Raw genomic sequence first — 20,482 nt, 5'->3', positions numbered from 1 at the left:
CATTTTCATTGAAATTGACATCACGAAGCCACCCCCCGAGGAGTTCATTCTAGATATTTGTGGACGTGAGACGGTGCTAAAAGTAAAATGGGACAAGATCCCGGCATATTGCATGGAATGTAGGCATGTTGGACATAAACGTGAGGTGTGTTATGCGGCGGGTAATGTTGAGCGTCCCCCGAAGATGAACTACAATAATGTAACACCGAGACAGCCACACCATGAGAGTCAAGGGGGAAGGGACAAAACGGAACAACCAAAGGAAATGGCTAGCACAAGCGAGTGGAAACATCAAAAGAAAAACAAAGGGCTGAAGGGGCAGCCAAAGGCCGGAACCTCGGCTATTGGTTCCGAGCGGAGGGTGTGGTCTGGCCCGGACATCATGGGCGAAGTGCATGGTAATTTTGACCTGGCTCCGGTGGCAAGCGTCCATGAAAGTGGTGAGAGTTCCTTTGGCCGAGATACCTTCGATAAATCCGTCGGAGTGGTTGCTAGGTCTACCCACCGCGGAGGTGAATTCCATGGGGCCATGAATGGGTACACGCCCTCACGACGAGGAGCGCTTACTAGTTGGAAAGGGGGAACACGGGGAACGACAAGGGGCCGAGGGTCCCAAGCAGCCCGAAATGTCCTAAGCTCCAACCAATACTTTTCCCTCATGGAGAAGGAAGATTTCCTAGAAGATGATGAGGATGTGGAGGGGGAAGGAGATAAAGAGGGGAGCCCTCGAACCATCCCTTATGCCGGTGGGGAAGATCCCATGATCATGCATGAGGAGGGATACCTTGGAGAGGAACGACTACAAATGGTGGAATATAAGGGGGACCTTGCACGGTCACCGGGTAAGACTCTCCCCCATTAATCATGTCTGTCAACTTTATGTTTTGGAACGTTAGGGGAGTTGCTAACGCGCCTACCCAAAATGTTCTTAAAAGATTAATTAAGACTCATAATGTTCATTTTCTTGCAATTATGGAACCGCTCACAAGCCCCAACCCGGAGAAGTTCTCAAAGGCTCTGGGGCTGGTGTTCCAAGGATCGAATAGAAATGGGAAGATTTGGGTGTTTGTTGAGGAAGGGGCCAGCTTCGTGGCCGAGAGAGATACGGATCAGGTCCTATCCGGCCGCTTTGGATCTCCCCGCCTAGCTAGTCAATTGTGTGTCTCGGCTGTCTATGCAAATGTACGAGAACCGAACGGCTTCATTTATGGGATGAATTGAGGGAGTGCTCTATACTCTTGGAGGGCACACCATGGATGATCGGAGGGGACTTCAACACCATTCTCCACCCGCGAGACAGAGTAGGAAGTGACACAAACCGCCAAGCTGAAATGGTGGACTTTGCGGAGGCCATTGAGGATTGCAGGATACTAGACCCGGGCTATGATGGGTCGGAGTTCACGTGGGCCAAGAATGGCCTTTTTGAAAGATTGGATAGAATCCTTGTGAACGAACGATGGGCACAAACTTTGGAAACTACTCGGGTGACGAACCTGCCCCGGATTGCCTCGGACCACGGGCCTGTGTTGGTAAGATGCAAAGTGACAAGCAATAACAGCAGGGGTAGGCCATTCAGGTTCCAAAACATGTGGATTAGACACGAGGGTTTTAAGGATCTCGTTCGGGGAGATTGGATGCAACCGACGGAATCCGGAGGCCTCCTCAATTTCCAAATCAAACTTGCACGGCTTAAGAGGACCCTAAAGGTATGGAACAAGGAGACCTTTGGGAACATCCATCTCAACCTCAGGGATATGGAGATGAAAATCGCAATGGCCCAAAGCAATTTCGAAGAAAGGCCAACCCCGGAGAACAGGACAGAGATCAATAGATGCATCGCCGAGTACATTCGACTCCTTAAAATGGAGGAGGACTTATGGCGTCAAAAGGCTACTCTAAGATGGCTAGGGGAGGGCGACAAGAACACTAAATTCTACCAAAGTTGGGTCAAGCAAAAAAGGATCCGCACGCGCATCCACAAGATCAATGTGGGTGGCCGGGGGATCTCGGACGAAATGGAGATAAGAAGTTCGGCGGTGGAGTTGTTCCAAGACCTACTGGTCCCGGGGCCTCTCGCTTTGTCCGAGCCAGATCTTGATTTGATCGATCAACTCCCACCCTTGGATGAAGTGGCTGCACTACCCGAGACACCATCCGCAGAGGAAGTTAAAAATGCTGTTTTTGATGTCTACGGGGACAGTGCCCCAGGGCCGGATGGTTTCACGGCCTTGTTCCACCAGGCTTGTTGGGCGACGGTTGGGCCGGACGTGGTGGCGGCTATCGGCCAATTCTTCGGGGGTGCCTACCTCCCACGTAGCGTCACGGCCACAAACATTGTCCTCATCCCAAAAAAGCTTGTGTCGGAGTCGTGGAGCGACTACCGCCCCATTAGCCTGTGCAACGTCGTCAACAAGATTATCACAAAGATAATGTCGAAGAGAATGACTTCGCTCATCCCTATGGTTATCTCACCAAATCAGAGTGGATTTGTGAAGGGACGGCTCCTCAATGATAATGTCCTTTTGGCACAGGAGATGTTCCATGAGCTCTCGAGATGTGCGCCGGCCCCTAACGTCGCGGTTAAGATCGATATGGCTAAGGCCTACGACCGAGTACAATGGCCCTTCCTTTTGAAAGTGCTACATCGGATGGGTTTCCCGGCCCCGTGGGTCTCTCTGATTGAGAGATGTGTGGGCTCGTGTTGGTTCTCGGTGCTGGTCAATGGCGCCCCCTCCGGGTTCTTTAAGTCCACCCGCGGCCTCAGACAGGGAGATCCAATATCTCCGACACTTTTCGTAATTGCGGCTGAGTACCTCTCGAGGAAATTAGACAAGCTCATTTTGGGAAAGAAAGAGATGACTTTTAGAGCTACCCGCCACTGCATGGAAATAAGCCACCTCGCCTACGCCGATGACATTGTGATATTCACACAAGCAGCGGAGGGACCTCTTAGGCGGCTACGGACTTGCCTGGAGACATATGCCGGGGTTTCCGGGCAGCAGATTAACTTGGCAAAAAGCAATTTCTATATTGCCGAACAACATGAAGGGTGCGCCAACATTATTCAAAATGAAGGAGGCTTCGCACGAGGTACTTTCCCTTTTTTGTACCTTGGAGTTCCTATTTATCGTGGTGTCAAACGTACAGATATGTTTATGTTCCTTCGGGAAAAGATTGCTGCACGAATCTCGGGGTGGGCTCATCGACACCTCTCCTTTGGAGGTAGGCTTACACTTCTCCAAAGCACACTTGAAGCGGTGCCGCTGCACATTTTCCAGGCCATTGAACCAACATCCGGGGCCCTTAAGCAATTGGATCAGCAGATGGCCCGATTCTTCTGAAGGGGGTCTCGGCATTCGCAAGACCAAAGAAGTCCTCCGGGCCTTCAGTATCAAACTTTGGTGGAGGTTCCGGGAGCAAAATTCACTTTGGGCTAAATTCATGAAGGCCAAGTATTGTCATAAAAACTCCCCCCTTGCGACCTCCCCTTCGGGGAGAAGTAGCCCGACTTGGAAGCGGCTAATGAAAGTGAGAAATCAAGCAAATCCGCACATTAGATGGGTGATCGGTCAGGGCGATGCCTATTTTTGGGATGACATTTGGCTTGGTGAATCTCCCCTTCGCGAGATCTGCCTTGACGATAGGGGCGCCTCATCGGCCAAGGTCTCGGACTACATTGGGGGTGGAAATTGGGATGAGGCTAAGTTACGTCAACTTCACAACCAGGCTGGAATGCCACAAGAGGTTATCACACAAATCCTCCATACCCCAATCGTCGCGGGAGAACCGGACGTTCCTCGATGGAAGCTTTCTCGGCTCGGGGAGTTCTCGCTCACTACGACCTGGGAGACTATCCGTACGCAAAGGCCAAGAATTCAAGGTCTTGACGACATTTGGAGGGCTGGCCTAACAAAATCTATTGCAATCTTCAATTGGCGATTATTGTCAAACAGGATACCGGTTGACTCCAAGCTCCAATGGAGGAAGATTGAGCTTGCGTCGAAGTGCCAATGCTGCCCACGGAGGCCTAACACCGAGTCCCTTCAACATCTCTTCATCCGAGGGTGGGGAGCAGCATGTGTCTGGAGGGAGTTCGACGGTTGGTTCGAAGGCTCGGCCCCATCTCTTATTAGGGTGAACGACACCATCCCGGACAGGTTGCAAGTGTGGTCCGCTAGGATCCAACAGCATGATAGGAGACACCTTAGTCGAGTCATGCCATACCTCATTCTGTGGTTCCTTTGGGCGGAGAGGAATAGGAGTCGACATGAGCAAATTCAGTTCAAACCGTACAACGTTGTTTGGCAGGTTCACATGTTCATCCACAACAACATGACCAATGGTCACATCAAGCCGAAGCATTGGAAGGGAGTGAAACTCGGAATGAGCCCTCCGAATCACCCCGAGACAAGGGGGCCGAGACCGTTAGTTATGCCGGTTAAGTGGCACCCCCCGGAACGCACATGGATCAAGCTTAACACGGATGGGGCGTTCTTTGAGGCAACAAACAAGGGTGGCGGAGATCCGATCTCCCCCGCTCTGTTCGTGATCGCTGCGGAATACCTGTCCCGAGCATTAGATAAGCTCATCCTCGGCCAAAAGGACATGACGTACAAAGCCTCCCGGAGATGCATGGAGATCAGCCATCTAGCCTATGCGGACGACATTATCATCTTCACCCAAGCGGCGGCAAATCCTATGCGCCGGCTAAGAGCTTGTCTTGAAAAGTATGAAAGAGTCTCCGGCCAACAAGTCAGCCTTGCTAAGAGTAATTTCTATATTGCCGAGGCCCATGAGCATTGGGCAAACTCGATCCAGGCGGAAGGGGGCTTCACTAGAGGGGTTTTCCCTTTCCTCTACCTCGGAGTACCTATCTATCGTGGTGTCAAACGCACGGACATGTTCCTCTTTCTACGAGAAAAGATTGCAAGAAGGATCTCAGGATGGGCACACCGTCACCTATCCTTTGGAGGAAGGCTTACGTTGATTAAGAGCACCCTTGAAGCGATCCCCTTACACATCTTCCAAGCCGTCGAGCCCACGGCCGGTACCCTTAAGCAACTTGATCAACAAATGGCCCGATTCTTTTGGGGGTCTACGAATGAGAAGAAGCGGACCCATTGGATTGGTTGGGAACAAATGTGTCGGCCCACTGATGAAGGAGGCCTTGGGATCCGGAAAACTATGGAGGTCCTCCGCGCCTTCAATATCAAACTTTGGTGGCGCTTTCGGGAGCAAAACTCCCTTTGGGCAAGATACATGATGACAAAATATTGCACCAACTCCACACCGCTCACCTTGAGACTGCCGAGCAGGAGTAGCCCTACGTGGAGAAGGCTCTCAAGAGCTTGGCCCCTCGCACAACCGCACATGAGATGGCTAGTGGGACAAGGGGACATCTACTTCTGGGATGACATTTGGCTTGGCAATAGCCCTCTGAGGGAATTTAGTCTTGATGATAGGGGAAGACCAACCACCCGGGTTTCGGAGTTCATTACTAATGGGGGTTGGGATGTGCCCAAGCTTCAGCTTCTTCACAATCAGGCCGGCCTCCCTCAGCATGTTATCGATGGCATCATTAATACACCGATCCTCCATGATGAACAGGATATCCTGAGGTGGAACCTCTCTAAACATGGGGAATTCACGGTGGCTTCGACATGGGACACACTTCGAGGGCGAAACCCGATCATCCAAGGTTTGGGGGACGTTTGGAAGGCAGGCCTCACCAACTCAATAGCCATCTTTATCTGGAGGCTTCTCTCCAATCGGGTGCCGGTTGACACGAAGCTTCAGTGGCGGGAGATTGAGCTAGCCTCTAAGTGCCAATGCTGCCCCCACCGACCGAATACCGAGTCCCTCCAACACCTCTTCATCCAGGGACATGGAGCTCGCAGAGTATGGAGTGAGTTTGACGGTTGGTTCACAGGCCCGTTCCCCCGCATCCATATCAATGATACAATCCCTACGAGAATCGAAGTGTGGGCGCGAAGGTACCAACAGCCGAACAAGAAACATCTTAGCCGAGCCACTCCATACCTCATTCTGTGGTTTATCTGGTCGGAGAGAAACAGGAGTCGCCACCAAGGCACACAGTTTAAACCACAAAACGTGGTATGGCAGGTCCACATGTTCATTCGGAATGCTATGTCCAATGGAAGCTTGAAGCCGAAACATTGGAAGGGAGTTAAACTTGGAATCAACATTCCTCAAGCGGCGGCAATCAGGGCGCTACCCCTAGCCATGGCAATCAAATGGAACCCCCCGGACCAGCCGTGGATAAAGCTCAACACAGATGGCTCCTACAATGAAGCGAACGGTAGAACAGGGGCTGGAGGGATTATTCGAGACCACTTGGGTAAGATGCTCGTCGCCTTCAGCACACCCCTAGAAGCACACTCGGCGTTAGAGGCGGAGCTGTTGGCCATGCTCCACGGGCTAAATATAGCCAAAGAACTCGCCCTACCAATCTGGATTGAGTCCGATGCAGAGCAAGCAATCAAATTGGTCAATGGGACAGGATGGGGGCCGGCACTCGCCCGGCAAGCGGTGGCGCAACTAACCCTTCATAAACGCCAACTCAAATTCCGAGCCACCTTCATACACAGGGAGGGGAACAAAGCGGCGGATTTCCTTGCGAAAATGGGGCTAGTCCAAGACAGTGGTCTACGAATGCACTACAACTCAGCACCGAGAGAACTGTTGGACTTGGTTAGATTGGACGAGATGGGAGTGTCGCACATCCGATACCTTGACGGGAACGGGCATTAAAGTTGATAATGAGACGATGGGAGACAATTGTGACTAGCTTTTTGGTTAATTGTATTTTGGAAAAGAGTATGATGAGGTCCGAACCTTGTGGGATTGGACCGCATACTACTCTTGATTTGTTACGGCACACCACTTTTGGGTGTGGCCAAGCCTTGTAATTACCGCCTTTGGAATTATAGGGATGAGGGACCCACGAACCCTCCACCGTAGAGGTGTTTGATAAAAAAAAAAAAAAAAAAAAAAAAAAACAAGGGTGGCGGAGGGGGTCTTGTTCGGGACCACAATGGGAAATTACTTGCAGCATTTGCAACCCCCCTCGTCGTTCAATCGGCTCTTGAGGCCGAGCTCATGGTTTGGAGGTAGCGAAGGCGTTCAACCTACCCATATGGATTGAATCAGATGCGGAACAAGCTATTAAGTTGCTCAATGGCACGAATTGGGGCCCGGCACAAGTTCGCCGCGTCATGGCCCTTTTGCATGGCTTCAAACGTGGACATCTTTTCCGGGCCACCTTCATTCATAGGGAGGGCAACAAAGCGGCTGATTCGCTCGCCAAAATGGGAGTGGAACAAGATAATTTCCAACAAACGTCCCCACAAAATGTTCCAAGAAGGATTAGAGCCATCATCCGGATGGACGAAATGGGAGTCCCCAATCTTCGGATGAGAGATGATGAACGAGAGTAGCACGAGGAAAGCAATGTGGTTACTGATCTTGAATTGTACCGGATGCCGTAGAGTATGTGGGTGTCGGTCCATCTCCGGATTGACCCCTACTTACTCTTGTGGTGTTTTTGTAATAGGGTGTGATGTAATTTGTTTTTGTCACTCTAGCTTTAGAAAGATTGGCCCTCTTGTAATCAAGTAATAGAGTTTGTTGATATATAGGGATGAGGGACCCACGAACCCTCCACCATGAAGGTGTTTGATTAAAAAAAAAAAAAAAAAAAAAACAACTCACTTGGAGAAGGTGCCGTTGAAACAATTTGGGAGGGACCGGACATAATGGGGGAACCTCACGAGGGGAGTGAAATGCATAGCGGAACATACGATATGGGGGTAAAGCTCGGGGATGGGAACTAAAGGGAACCACCATATTCGCACTTTGAGACACCGACGCCAATGCATGAACATTCGGAGGGGGGGGAGGGGATGCCCCAATGAGGAACGTGTGGCTTACCCGTCTACACGCGGGAACTCGAGAGGGCGCGCGCGGCATTCCATGAAGAGGGGACATGGATTCTTCGCGATGAAAAACCATATGAGCTTTTACCAATACTACTCCCTCATGGAGAGTGGAGAATTTGATGTTGACAATTGTGGGGATGCGGAAGGCTCGGTCATGGACGCGCATGTGGGGTGCGAGACGGGGGGAGGCAATCTTCACCTAAGCGATGCCGAGGATCACGCAAAGAACAAAGAGCAACAAATCATCCAATGTCAGGCAGGGCCTTCATCCCCTTCGGGTAAGTACCCCACCTCTTAATGATATCTTACAATATCATGTTTTGGAACGTGAGGGGGATCGCAAATGCGTCAACCCAACACGTATTGAAAAGATTGATTAAATGTCATAATGTGTTATTTCTTGCAATAATGGAACCGCTTTCAACCCCTGATCCGGTTCGGTTCTCCAGGGCCGTGGGGCTGCCCTTCATCGGCTCGAACACAAGCGGCAAGATTTGGTTGTTTGCGGAAGAAGGTTCTACTTTTGATATTGATTGGGACTCCGAACAAATCTTTCACGGGAGGCTCAAGTCACATCGCATTGCTAGCCCTCTAGCTATCTCGGCCGTGTACGCCAAATGCACAAGATCTGAGAGATACCTTCTGTGGGATAAGATGAGAGAGATCGCTGGAACCCTCGAGGGAATACCATGGATTATAGGTGGTGACTTCAACACCATTCTATCCCACCGGGATAGAATTGGGAGCGACACCAACCGGCAGGCCGAGATGGTCGATTTTGCGGAGGCAATTGAGGATTGCCGACTCGTGGACCCAGGGTTCGATGGGGCGGATAGAGTGCTTGTTAATGAGGCTTGGACTAGGGTCTTCGAGGCAACCCGAGTAACGAACCTCCCACGGATCGCCTCGGACCACGGACCAGTCCTAGCACGATGCAAAATGCCGAACATTGCCATCGGGGGGAAGGCATTCAGGTTCCAGAACATGTGGATCCGACATGAGGGATTTTTGGCTGTAGTTAAGAATGCATGGGGAGAGCCCACTGGGGCGGGCGGCCTTCTAAACATCCAAATTAAACATTCCAGAGTTAAAAGAGCACTAAAGGAGTGGAACAAAGAGGTTTTCGCGAACATCCACGTCAATCTTGCGGACAAGTAGGAAGCCATTGCAGTGGCCCAATCCAACTTCGAGGACTTGCCTACACCCGTGAATAGGGCAGTGATCAACAAGCATATTGCCGAGTACATCCTTATGTTGAGAATGGAAGAGGATTTCTGGAGGCAAAAGGCAGCTTTGAAATGGCTAGCCGAGGGGGACAAGAACACTCGGTTCTATCAAAGCTGGGTGAAACAGAAAAGGGTTCGCCTTCGCATTCACTGGATTCATGCCAACGGACAAGAGCTAACCGAGGAAGCTGACATTAAAAACTCAGCAGTAGAATTCTTCCAACAACTTCTTAAGCCTTGCAACCCGGTCCTGGATGAACCGGACCTCGACCTAATTCACCAGGTTCACTCAGCTGAGCAAGTCGCGGATATTTCCCAATTACTGAATGCGGATGAGGTCAAAAGTGCCGCTTTCAGCATCTCTGGAGATAGCGCACCCGGACCCGACGGCTTCTCGGCTAGTTTCTATCAAGCCTACTGGAGCATTGTGGGGCCGGACGTGGTGGAGGCAATTGGGCAGTTTTTCAGAGGGGCGTTCTTACCTAGAAGCATTACGGCCACAAGCATAGTCCTCATCCCAAAGAAGGCTTCGCCAGAGTCATGGGCTGATTATCGTCCCATCAGCCTTTACAATGTGCTGAACAAGATCATCACCAAGGTACTCACGACTCGACTCTCTCCTTTTCTTCCACAGGTATTTCCCCAAACCAAAGTGGATTTGTTAAAGGGCGGCTCCTCAACGATAACGTACTATTGGCTCAAGAGATGTTCCATGAGCTTGCACGATGCTGCCCAGCGCCAAACGTAGCGGTGAAGATTGATATGGCTAAAGCATATGATAGAGTGCAGTGGCCTTTTCTCTTTAAGGTGCTCCGACGCATGGGCTTTCTGGATGCATGGATATCCCTTATCGAGAGGTGCATTGGTTCGTGCTGGTTTTCGATTCTTATCAATGGGGCACGGGGACTACGACAAGGCGACCCGATATCCCCAGCACTGTTCGTGATTGCTGCGGACTATCTATCGCGTGCCTTGGACAAGCTCATACTTGGCCAAAAGGAGATGATTTTCAAAGCCTCCAGGAGATGCATCGAGGTCAGCCACCTAGCGTATGCAGGCGATATCATTATATTCACACAAGCGGCGGCGACCCCCTGCGACGACTCCGAGTCTGTCTCAAACACTATTAAAAAGCCTCGGGTCAACAAGTCAGCCTGGCCAAGAGCAATTTCTATATTGCCGAGGCTCATGAGCATTGGCCAACCTCGATCCAAGTAGAAGGGGGCTTCACTAAAGGGGAATTCCCTTTCCTTTATTTAGGTGTTCCCATCTATCGTGGGGCTGAGCATTAAGAGCACTCTTGAGGCGATCCCCTTACATATCTTCCAAGCCATCGAACCCACTGCCGGAACGCTAAAGCAACTGAACCAACAAATGGCGCGATTCTTTTGGGGCTCGACAAGTGAGAGGAAGCGGACCCATTGGATTGGCTGGGACCAAATGAGCCTCCCCACTGATGAAGGGGGTCTCGGGATCCACAAAACCAAGGAGGTCCTACGCGCCTTCAACATAAAACTTTGGTGGCGCTTTCGGGAGCAAAACTCCCTTTGGGCGAAATACATGAAGGCTAAATATTGTTTCAACTCCACACCTCTTACCTTTAGGGCGCCGAGCAGGAGCAGCCCTACGTGGAGAAGGCTCTCTAGAGCATGTACGCTTGCACAACCACACATGCGGTGGCTAGTGGGTCAAGGAAATATCTATTTTTGGGACTACATATGGCTTGGTAACGTCCCACTTCGGGAGCTCAGCCTTGATGAACGGGGCAGACCTACCACCCGGGTCTCGGACTATATTAGAAATAGCAACTGGGATGAACCCAAGCTCCAACTCCTCCATTTTTTTTTTTTTTTTTTTTTTTTTTATTAAAGCACCCCGAGGGTGGAGGGTTAAGGCGGACCCACACCTGTGCATTACCAACAGCAATTGCAGCCAAAACAAACAACCATTGAGCCGCCCAAAAGTGACGGCTCACCACGACCAATTAGAGTACAACGAGGGCCTCCCAATAAACTAGGGTGGTCACCTAAGTGCTCTTAGCATCCCTATTACAATTAAAATGATGCAGCCAACGCATCGTCAAAAACTTAAGTCCGTCACCTAGTTGAGGCCCGCGATAGGGGTGCCCCCACATGGGACAGCCCCTCCCGGATCGAGGTCCTCGATGAAGCCCTCCATTTCCCGGCTTAGGAACCCACATGATACACTCATTGAGCCAATGCCCGGCTCATTTGCACCCGAGTCGTCGGCCACAAAAGTAACCGTTGCTACGTTCTCCTTAAGGTGCAACTTATCATTGTGGAGAGCTCTGATGTACCCATCACCCTCGTGGACCTTTCCTTTCTTCTTCCTAGACACCACTTGGAAACCATCGTCATCTACCTGGGCTTGCACCCTCGGTGTTGCTTTCAAGCTAGGGGCCGCTTCCGCACCGCTCTTCTCTTTGTGTGTCCCCGGCTTGGTCTCCTCCCCCTTTGGCATAGACCCTTGGCCCGGATCCGGGTTGTGGGTGCCATGCACGTTAGTTTTCAGCCTCCATTCCCGGCGGATGGGATTTGACGCAGAGTGGGGTCGGCGGGGTTGTGGAGGTCGGGTGGGATCCGTGATGGCCTGCTCCTTTCTCCTCCCTAGGATAAGGCATGTTTCCTTGACGTGCCCAACATGCTTACATTCCGCACAAAATAGGGGAATCCGATCCCATACCACCTTGTACCTAGTGTCTTTGCCTAGGATGTTGAGAATGATCTCCACCGGTGGAGGCGTCGAGATATCAATCTCAATACACATCCGAGCAAAGGTGAGTCGGGTTTGGTTGAAGGTCGCATGGTCCACTTGGATTGGCTTCCCCAACAACTTGCCAATCGCGATGAGGGCTACTTGGTCATAGAGATGGATCGGGAGTCCCACCACCTTACACCAAACGGCGGCAATAGGTGTCTCAAAAAATGTGTCGAACTCCGGAGTCCATTTGAACACCCGCATTGGGTGATGCTCGACAAACCAAACCGGCGCTCCATTGGGACCATTGAGCATCCGGCCGTAATCTCGTACATCACGGAATTGGATTAGGATGTGCTTGGCGTTAACGAACTTCCATTTGAATTCATCGACGAAGTTGATGTTGGAAAGGGATTTTTGGATTTGTTGTGGTGTTGGAAGGGTGTGGGAGAACTTTCCGATAATGGCGTGCCCTACCTTGTCCACCAAGCACTTTGTTTCCTCGTTTGAGAACGTAAGCGAAGGGATCCCTTCACACCATCCGAATGTCCCCATCTCCGTGTCGTGATCAGCATCAAGGTTCACCGCGTCAGATTTCGGTGGTCCTCCACTATCCAGCCCGGCACCCGTGTTCGCGGGCTTTTCATCTAGATCTGGCTCAACAGGTTGGGTCTCGGCTTGAGCGGCCTTGTCCGTGATGAATTCCAGCGAGTGACCCACCGTCGGCGGACTCCCAACGGGGGAGGCCACGTCGATGCCTACCTCAGACGCCGAGTGCTTGGGTAGGATTTCCGGCTGGTCCCTGTCCTGGTCCAGCAGCTCGTCCGGCGGGTCCGACGGGTTATCCGGCGCCGACGGCGTCCCGTTGAGCCCGGCCTCACCCCCTCCATTGTTATCCTCGGCCTTGAAATTTGTACCATCACCAGATTTGAATTGCAAGATGCTTTGACCCATAAGGGAGTCACATGTCTCACTAGCTAGTACATGCCTATCCTTTTCCGGAAATGGTGCAGCAAGAGTGGGTGGGTCAAAAAGCATGTTGGCACCATTCCTTTTCGAGGGTGTGTCCTCGTCCAAGACAGCTGCACTTGCAGCCGCCTCCACGCGCGTTGACCGGAGTACCCCTTGTGCAACGGCCTCATTCACCTCCGGTAATGCACCATCCAGCCGAGTTCCGGTCACGACTTCCGGCTGGTGCCTGGCCGAGCCGTCCTTTTTTCCCATGGAGAAACGGAGCTCCCCCGCGATTAATGGGAGAACTCCCGGCACCACCTCAAACGCTCCGGTGCAGGCTTCAAAAGGGCCAGGTCGTGCCCTTCTCTTCCACCGGCCCTTCTCTCTCTCCCCGGGCAGGGAGCTCCAACCGTCTTTTCCGGCAATGGCGCTACCTCCACCATTAGTTCCGGCAATAAGCTCATCGAACTCAAAGACAATCTTCTTCCTCACCCTTCCGGTCTCCGTCAATGGCACACAAGCGCTGCGTTTTGTATTACCACCGTTTTTAATGGGGTGGGGAGTGGCTGACTTTTTCATATTCCGTTTCACATTAGTTGGTCGGAAAACCCATTTCGGCGAGGGAGAGGGACTCGTGTCCTTGACCTCCTTCCCCGGTGAGTCCCTTCCGGGCTGGACCATGACCGACGTTAGGCCGGCCGCATATCCACCTCACCCAAAGGTGAGGGAGACCGTCGGCGTTGGACGTGAGATGGTTGGGGCAAGACTTTCTAGAGAGATGTGGGAGCTTCTCTCACTAGCAAATAGGGCAGCTTGATAACTTCGTCCTTGTAGATCAGCTTCAGCTCCAACTCCTCCATGATCAGGCCGGCCTCCCACAACACATTATTGATCGCATCCTCAACACACCGATCCTCCAAGGTGACCAGGACATCCCAAGGTGGACTCTCTCTAAGCACGGGGGATTCACGGTAGCTTCGACGTGGGACACAATCCGAGGGCACCATCCGATCATTCAGGGACTGGCCGATGTGTGGAAGGCGGGACTAACTACGTCTATGTCCATCTTCATTTGGAGGCTACTCTCCAACCGTGTGCCCGTCGACACAAAGCTCCAGTGGCGCGAGATTGAGCTAGCATCCAAGTGCCAATGCTGCCCCAACCGACCGGGTATTGAGTCTCTCCAGCATCCCTTCATTCAGGGGTATGGAGCTCGTAGAGTATGGAGTGAGTTTGACGCTTGGTTCCCAAGCTCTTCCCCTCGCCTCCAAATCAATGACACAATCCCTACGAGAATAGAAGTGTGGGCGCGAAGGTGCCAACAGCCGAACATGAAACATCTCAGCCGAACCACCCATTACCTCATCTTGTGGTTCATTTGGGCGGAGAGAAACAGGAGCCGCCACCAAGGCACACAGTTCAAACCACATAATGTGGTATGGTAGGTTCATATGTTCATCCGGAATTCTATGGTCAATGGAAGTCTGAAGCCGAAGCATTGGAAGGGAGTTAGGCTTGGAGTTAGCTTCCCTCAACAAGCGGAAGCAACCAGACCGCAACCACAAGCCATGGCGATCAAATGGAACCCCCCCGACCAAACATGCATTAAACTCAACACGGACGGGTCCTTCATGGAAGCAACCAACAAAGCAGGGGGAGGAGGAATCATACGGGATCATTCGGGCAAGATGCTTGTAGCCTTTTGTACGCCCCTGGATGCACACTCGGCCCTGGAGGCTGAGCTAATGGCCATGATCCAAGGCCTGGACATTGCAAAGGACTTCGGATTACCAATTTGGCTCGAATCAGATGCCGAGCAAGCAATCAAATTGACCAATGGAACGGTTTGGGGGTCGGCATGTGTTAGGTAAGCCATGGCGATATTGAGACTGTTCAAGCGTCAACTCAAATTCCGAGCCACGTTCATACACCGGAAGGGAAACAAAGCAGCGGATCTCCTTGCTCGAAAGGGCCTAGAGTAAGACACTGACCTAAGAATGCAACACAATTCAGCATCGAGAGATCTCTTGGACCTTGTCCGACGGGATGCAATGGGAGTCCACCACATTAGGGACTTCGAAGGAGACGGACACTAGAGACGACAAAGAGAAAGTTGGGAAACCATAGCACCTTGTTTTGTTTGATTATCTTTTGTAAGGAGTATGATGAGGTCCGACCCATGTGGGTTCGGACCGCATACTACTCTAGGTTTTGTTATGGCGCATCACTTTCGGGTGCGGCCAATCTTTGTAATCATCTTTCCTTGGAATATAGGGATAAGGGACCCACGAACCCTCCACCATAGAGGTGTTTAAATAAAAAAAAACCCATAAACACCAAGCCGTCCAAAAGAGATGACTCGTCACAACCAATTAGAGTACAACGAGGGCCTCTCTAACAACTAGAGTGGTCATCTATATACTCTTAGGGCACCTATTACAATTACTATGATGCAGCCTGTGCATCAACAAAATCCTGAGTCGATCTCCTAACTAAGTCCCGCGATAGGAATACCTCCACAAGGGACGCATCCTCCTGGGTCAAGGCCCTCAATGAATCCTTCCATCTCCCGCTCGGGGGGCCCACATTATACACTCATTGAGCCTGTGCCCGGCTCGTTCACCCCTGGTTTATCAATCTCAAATGTCATCGTAGCAACATTCTCCTTCAAATGCCATGTAACAATGTGTTGCGCTTTGAGGTGGACGTCGCCCTCATGAACCTTGCCTTTCCTCTTTCTCGACACCAATTGGAATTCATCATCATCCACACTTGGTTGACACCTGATAGCCACTCTTGTCTTCGACGATTCTTCAACCGTTGATCCCTCCATGTTCCTCATTTGGCCGGTTCCTTCTTTGGCCTTGATCGAATGCCCATTACATGATGAAGTCCTTGCCCATGTGTCCACCTTTGGGCGCCACTCTTGGCGGGTGATCCTGGAGACATGGCTCGAGTAAAATGCCTTGGTCTGTACTCGGCGATCTCTACCTCCACCCCGGTCCTTCCTTCCCGAAGCATGGCAATCTTCTCTCACGTGCCCAACATGTTTACAATTTGCATAAAACAAGGGGATACGGTCCCATGCCACTTTGTACCTTGAGTCCTTACCTCGGATATTGAGGATGATTTCTTCCAGTGGGGGGATCGAGATGTCAATCTCTACACATATCCTAGCAAAGGAGAGACGGCTTCGATGGATTGTGGCATGATCGGCTTGTAGTGGCTTGCCTAAGAGGTTACCGATTGCCATGATAGCCGATTCCTCAAAGAGATGCGCCGGTATGCCCACAATGTTGCACCAAACGGCTACAATCGGTGATTCGAAGAACGTATCGAAGTTCGACGCCAACTTGAATACCCTCATCGGGTGACCCTCAACATACCAAATCGAGCTCCCATTAGGTCCATTTAACACCTTAACATAATCGGCCATCTCTTGGAATTGGATTAAAACATGCTTCGCATCAAGTGTTTCCAACTAAAAGAGCCAACTAGCCCCAAACCTCCTAGGCTCTTTTGTATTTGGTAAGTAGTTGGGAGCGAATGGGAGAATTTTCCAACGACGGCTAGCCCTAGTTTCTCCGAGAGGTAATCCGTTTCTAAGTCGGAAAAGGAGAGGGATGGTGTACCTTCAAAACAGCCGGCTATCCCCAAGGCTTTGATCTTGGTGGTGTCCAAAGAGATTGGCTTGGCTTTTTGGAAACTTTGCGTGGCTGGTGCTCCTTCCGCGGACCCCACCCCCACACGAGAGAGGGATTCTTTCGCCGCCTTCCAAGCTCCCGCCGGCGGCGCCACCAGCTTTTCCGGCGGGGAAGCATCGGAGGGCCGACCCCCTTGGTATTCACAATTGACTAGAGGGAGGGGGAGAGGGTGTGTATCACATGGGGTTGAATTTGAATTCAAAATGTCATTTACCAAGAATGGGCCAACATTTCCTTCCCCATGCAAAGTAGCTTTTGGCCTTTCCTTTTTTTGTGAATCACATGCCGCCACATCTAAGTATGCCACCACATCTCCCTTAGGATTCACGTGAGGATTTGTACCATCTTTGACCAAATGGTTGGCCAACTCCATCCCCATGTGTGATTCACCATTATTCTGGCAAGCCGGCGCCGGAGAAGTTCCGGCCACCTCCTCGCAATCGGGTCCAGCCATGTCGCACGTCGGAGCATTCCCTTGTTTCGCCATTTGAGCTAGAGAGCTCAACATCTCCTCAACTAGGGAGTGCTCGGTTTCCGGCGACCCCTTCTCCTCACCATGGAGCTCGGCGAGAAGATTATCCGCTATTTCAAATACCATCTTCTTCTTGGCCCTATTCACCCCCGAACCTGGTTCATGGCCGGCACGTTTGAGAGCTCGGTGTGCTTTCTCCGGGTAAGGCGTGCCCACCCTCTTTGATTTTGGCCGTGCAATCAATGGGAAGGTCCACTCCGGCGAGTATATGGGCTGCCTTGTTTGTGACAAGGTCGTGCCCTCCCCCTCCGGTCGCTCACCTCCGGATTTCACCATGCTATCGGGAGCCACCACATGTCACCACCGGCCGAAAGATTGTTGCCTTGGCTGGGAGACAGCGCGCCCCCTCGGGAGGTTCGTTGACGGGGAAACCTCCTAGGTTGCCGTCGACCACAAAGTTTAGAGAGAGAAGTTAGAGAGAAGGGAGATCAAATTGATTAAGAAATTCCTCAAACTGGTTTTACTTTTTTTTTTTTTTTTTTTTAATCAAACACCTTCACGGTGGAGGGTTCGTGGGTCCCTCATCCCTATATTTCAAAAGTGGTTGAATACAAAACGTGGCCACACCCGACAGTGGTGTGCCTAAACGAAAATTAGGAGTAGTATGCGGTCCGGTTCCACAAGCCCGGACCACATCATACTCCCTTTCAAAAGGTAAACTACAATTCAACAAAAGAAAGACTATATCCCTTTCCACCAAAACTCGAGCCTATTCTTCCTCTTCATTATGGACCCGAATGTTCGGGATACCCATTGCATCCATCCTAATCATCGCTGTGAGGTGCCTTGGTGCCGTGAGGGCATTCATACGCCAGTAGTCATTTCTTTCTAATCCCATTTTGGCGAGGAGATCTCCTGCTCTATTCCCTTCCCGGTGGATGAAGGTGATACGGGTGTCTTGTTGGCGCTTGAGGATTGCTAGTCGTGCCATCACCCGACTAATTGGGCCGGTCCCCAGTGCGTGCCATTTAGGAGCTTAACCGCTTGTTGTGCATCCGACTCAACCCAAATAGGCCTTCTGAATTCTGCGGCGAGCGTCAACCCGAATTGGATGGCCAGAAGCTCCGCTTCGAGGGCTGAGTGGGCCTCGAGTGGGGAGGTAAAGGCTGCAAGCATGTTGCCCTCGTGGTCACGAACAAGACCTCCCCCCCCGGCTTTATCCGTTGCCTCCATGTATGCTCCGTCAGTGTTGAGTTTGATCCACGGTTCATCCGGCGGGTTCCATTTGACCACCATCGCGAGGGGCCTGGTCCTTCGTGGCTCGGCCTGACTCGGGACGTTGATCTTGAGGCGGACTCCTTTCCAATGCTTCGGTTTGTAGGATCCATTGGCCATGCTATTTCTAAGGAACATTTGCACTTGCCATACCACATTGAAAGGCTTAAATTGCACCGATTGATGACGACTCCTGTTTCGCTCAGCCCAAATGAACCAAAGAATAAGGTACGGCATCGCCCGGCTGAGGTGTTTCTTACCGGGTTGTTGGACTCTCCGTGCCCAAACTTCGAGCCTCTCTGGGATGGTGTCATTGATCCGGAGAGGTGGTGAAGATCCCTCGAACCAGGAGTCAAACTCCCTCCACACACCTCGGGCGCCAGCCCCTTGGATGAAGAGATGCTGCAGTGATTCGATGCCCGGTCTATGAGGGCAGCATTGGCACTTAGATGCCATCTCCATTCTCCTCCACTGTAGCTTCGTATCCACCGGAATTCGGTTGGATAGGAGTCTCCAAATGAAGATAGCAATAGAAGACGTGAGGCCTGCTTTCCATAAGTCATCAAGGCCTTGGATGATAGGTCTTTGAGTTCGGATGGTCTCCCAAGTTGATGCTAGTGAGAACTCCCCATTGTGTGAAAGCCTCCATCTCGGCACATCCGGCCCCTCCGGGATGATTGGCGTGTCAAGGATCTTCCGGACGATGTGTTGTGTAAGGCCGGCTTGCGCTTGTAGAATCCGCAACTTGGCTTCATTCCAAGCTCCATTGATAATGTAATCAGCAACATGGACAAGAGGGCCTCCCCTATCATCAAGACAAAGTTCCCTCAAAGGAACCTCTCCTAGCCATAGGTCATCCCAAAAAGATATCTTACCTTCTCGCACCACCCAACGAATGTACGGTTGCGCCTGTGCCCGAGCCTTCAAAAGCCTCTTCCAAGTAGGGCTACACCTCCCCGAGGCTCTAGCTGTGAGTGGGGACGCCTTAAGGCAATATTTAGTCATCATGTACGTAGCCCAAAGGGAGTTTTGTTCCCGGAAATCATCACCCTTTTGTTTGGACATTGAGATGCAATGTGTCCAACACCTTGACAACGAAAACATTTGATATCTCTATTTCGAGTAGAAGTAGAAGTAGAAATACCTTTACCCTTCTCAAATTCTTTGGACTTGGATATCGATGCTTCATTTTGGGGTTTAGAAGCTGCCCCAAAATTGGATTTGGATGAAGTCCACTCTTTTGTCCTTGAAGAATGAGAACTTGTTGAAAAATTCTTTTGGATTGATCCCTTCTTCTTTAATTGTCCCTCCACCTTCATGGCCATATGAACCATGTCCTCCAACTCCACATAGTGTTGAAGCTCCACAATGTTTGCAATATCCCTATTCAGCCCACATAAGAATCGAGCCATGGTTGCTTCTCTATCTTCTTCAACATTTGTTCTAATCATAGCAATCTCCATCTCTTTGTAGTACTCATCAACAGATTTAGTACCTTGTTTCATAGATTGTAATTTTTGATACAATTCACGAAAATAATGAGAAGGTCCAAATCTCTTACGCATTATGCCTTTCATTTCTTCCCAAGTCGAAACTGGTCTTCCTCCATATCGCCTTGTACTAGTTGTCAATTGATCCCACCAAACTATAGCATAGTCAGTGAATTCAATAGCAGCAAGCCTAACCTTTTTCTCCTCGGAATAGTTTTTTTTTTATTTTTTTATTATTATTTTTTTTAATCAAACACCTTTACGGTGGAGGGTTCGTGGGTCCCTCATCCTTATATATAAAAAAGGAGCAGATTACAAAGTTGTGGCCACACCCAAAAGTGATGTGCCAACACAAAAAATAGGAGTAGTAGGCGGTCCAGGGCCTGTGCTCGGACCTCATCATACTCCCGACAGCAATCCTATCACAAGGTCTAACCAAATCAAACCTATTACAAATCTTACAAAGCCAATCATATCAAAAAATCTCCAGAATAAATTAGTCGAGCCAATCACAAGCAAACGTCTTCTAACTTCTTTCTTCGGTTTGGGCTCGGGCATTGGGGATCCCCATCTGTTCCTGCCTATCCATTGTCGTCTTCTTCCAAGCGGATGTTCGGCACTCCAAGCCGTTCAAGGAGAACCATGGCGGTTAGTAGCATAGGAGCGGCCTCTATATTTACCTCTT

General features: G+C 50.8%; 1 protein-coding gene across 1 annotated transcript; it reads left to right on the top strand.

Moving 5' to 3' along the window:
* The first annotated feature begins 8,366 nt into the window (after window positions 1-8,366).
* Window positions 8,367-9,116, top strand: LOC121770451. Its single transcript, XM_042167181.1, has one exon. It carries the CDS (start codon window positions 8,367-8,369, stop codon window positions 9,114-9,116), a length of 750 nt encoding a protein of 249 aa, XP_042023115.1.
* The last annotated feature ends 11,366 nt before the right edge of the window (window positions 9,117-20,482 follow it).

This window comes from Salvia splendens, chromosome 16 (genome assembly GCF_004379255.2).
Source record: "Salvia splendens isolate huo1 chromosome 16, SspV2, whole genome shotgun sequence".
Taxonomy (NCBI): domain Eukaryota; kingdom Viridiplantae; phylum Streptophyta; class Magnoliopsida; order Lamiales; family Lamiaceae; genus Salvia; species Salvia splendens.
This window is presented reverse-complemented; position numbering and strand designations above follow the sequence as displayed.

Excerpts from the sequence above, each read along its gene's own strand:
- LOC121770451 (XM_042167181.1), top strand. The coding sequence starts at position 8,367 with ATGGAACCGCTTTCAACCCCTGATCCGGTTCGGTTCTCCAGGGCCGTG.